This window comes from Leuciscus leuciscus (assembly GCF_965113295.1).
Source record: "Leuciscus leuciscus genome assembly, chromosome: 15".
NCBI lineage: Eukaryota > Metazoa > Chordata > Actinopteri > Cypriniformes > Leuciscidae > Leuciscus > Leuciscus leuciscus.
Genome location: NC_138739.1, coordinates 2,197,506 through 2,199,665, shown reverse-complemented (window position 1 = coordinate 2,199,665; position 2,160 = coordinate 2,197,506). Strand labels below are relative to the sequence as shown.

The 2,160-nt window shown below is 42.0% G+C and overlaps 1 protein-coding gene across 1 annotated transcript in view; it reads right to left on the bottom strand.

Moving 5' to 3' along the window:
- Positions 1-465: 465 nt before the first annotated feature.
- The window catches only part of gpr37l1a (G protein-coupled receptor 37 like 1a), a 4,239-nt gene continuing 2,544 nt past the window's right edge, over positions 466-2,160 (bottom strand). The window contains exon 2 of the mRNA XM_082137759.1: positions 466-2,160. This exon is cut by the window's right edge and continues 543 nt beyond it. Within this exon, the coding sequence (XP_081993885.1) occupies positions 1,828-2,160 (333 nt within the window). The 3' untranslated portion in view covers positions 466-1,827.

Below are 2,160 nucleotides of genomic sequence, written 5' to 3'. Positions count from 1 at the left end.
CCACACGACTAAACTTCAAACACTCACACCCCAAAAATGCAGGACATAGACCCGACTTCCCTGAAAGTGTAAAACACACTCTTGACCTCATTTTGTGTGGTTCAGCGCAGCACAGAGCGTCTTATCTACCCCGGATTACTTGTTGCCCACATCAGCGCGAGCGCCCTGTCTCTATGGCGAGAGAAAGGGCGCCGGAGAATGTGGAGTCTGTTTCTGGTCTGCTAATGTTTGAGTCTGAATGCCGAGAGCCGGCGTGTGACAGTCGCGTAGCAACTCGCTATTGATATTCAGCGCGGGGGCCGCGGCTCGGGAACAATACGGCCCTTATGGGCCCCACGACTCCTCCTGAGAATCTACTGTAGGAGGAAAGTCTCAGCAGCTCAACCCTGTGTGTGCGACTCACTCAAACAGATAAACACACAGAGTGTGCAAAACAAAGGAGTTCGCAAGGCTTATGTGACAGACTCAGACTCTTTTAAACCTTTATTGGCTGCAACCAAGTACAAAAACAAATACAAAAAGATATGACGCTAACAATCTGTTCAGCAAATGCTATTATAATCATTTCTAACGTGTTAAAGAGTCTTTTCTTATAGTTCATAGAGTCAGTCGTCTCTGCACAGATCGATCAGTTCCAGCAGAGAATCAGACGGTAAAACACTAAATCTTCCCAAGTTTGAGCTGAAAAGGCACATTTTCATTCTCAGAATTCTAAAACAAAAGGCAATTTTAAAGATGAAAAACACTAAGTGCATAAAAATGTTCAAGTTTGCCGTAAATCATGTCCATCCAGCAGTACAATATCTGTGCATAAACTAAATATTATTGGTTAGAATGGTTAGAATTTGAAAAGAAGTGAATGTATTTCTATAGAAGTTGGACTGAAGCTCGTTCAGCCGGATCCAGCAGCTGTCTTTAGAGGGATAGAGTTAAGAGTTTAGTTCATGTGAAGACAGTCATACATGTTTGGAACGAGTGAATGACGACAGATGATGATTTTTGTGTGAACTGTCGCTTTAACCCTCTGGTGCTCTTCACGCGGCGGTCAAAAATGACAGAGTTTTATTCCAATGAAAGGAATGTACTATATTTTAGTTTGATGATGTTTTTTATTTAATATTTTGTATTTTTAGGGGATTTTATGGCACTACATTATATTTACGCTGTATTTATAATCCACTTATTCACGTTCTGAGCATAGACCTGAACATTTAATTTCCAACTTAAACTGTGATAAATCTTGAATGCTTTAGATCACAGACTGAAGTTTTTAAAGACGACACTTGGCAGATTATTGCTGAAGTGAAAAAAGTTTTAAAAAGTGAACTTGAAAAAAAGTTACTGAATTTTACGTTTGTTGTTATGAAAAATGCACAAAATACTACTTTCCATTTTTATATGAAATCTATACTTTCAAAAACACGTTTTACTCTAAAACTGCAAGAAAATTTAAACCATAAACCTAAACAAGTTGTGATCCAAATTTGCGGTTGATATCTCATAAAATGAGCGTTCAGTGAGATGTTGTTCGGCTGCAGTACCAAACGCTTCCACTAGAGGAAACTCGTCTCCAATGCGTAATTTTTGACCGCGAGGAGCACAAGAGTGACTATTGTTCACAGCACCATTTAACCTTTTCAAATCATGTCCATGATTGTTGTGTTTAACTTCACATAGCAAGTGCCAAAACCTTTTTACCAAGTTTCGTGCCATTCCGATGAAGTACCAAAATAAAAAATAAAAGAACGTTACACAGTCAAAAATGACCGAAGAGTGTTAGTGATGGACGATATTTCCTTCACAGTTTTTAAGAAAACACGTTCCGGATCAACACGGCGTTCCGATGATCAGCTCAACCGGAGCGTCCTTGACTTTATCGAAGAACTCCGTGGGCGACGTTCCCGACACGATCTTCAGCTTCTCCTCCTGTACGGGCGATGAAAGTGATGAGGAAACGGCGGTTGCGTTGGTGGACGAAGACGTGGACGAAGAATCCAGCGGGAGACACTCTTCGCAACAGCAGCAGCAACAGTCCATAAACGCCTGGCCGAGAGAACGACTGACGCAGAGCAGCAAAACGGGCGTCGCCGCAGCGCGAACGAACAACAGGAACTGGCCAATCAGAGCGAGGAGTGCCCGCGTAGCCACGCCCACTTCCAC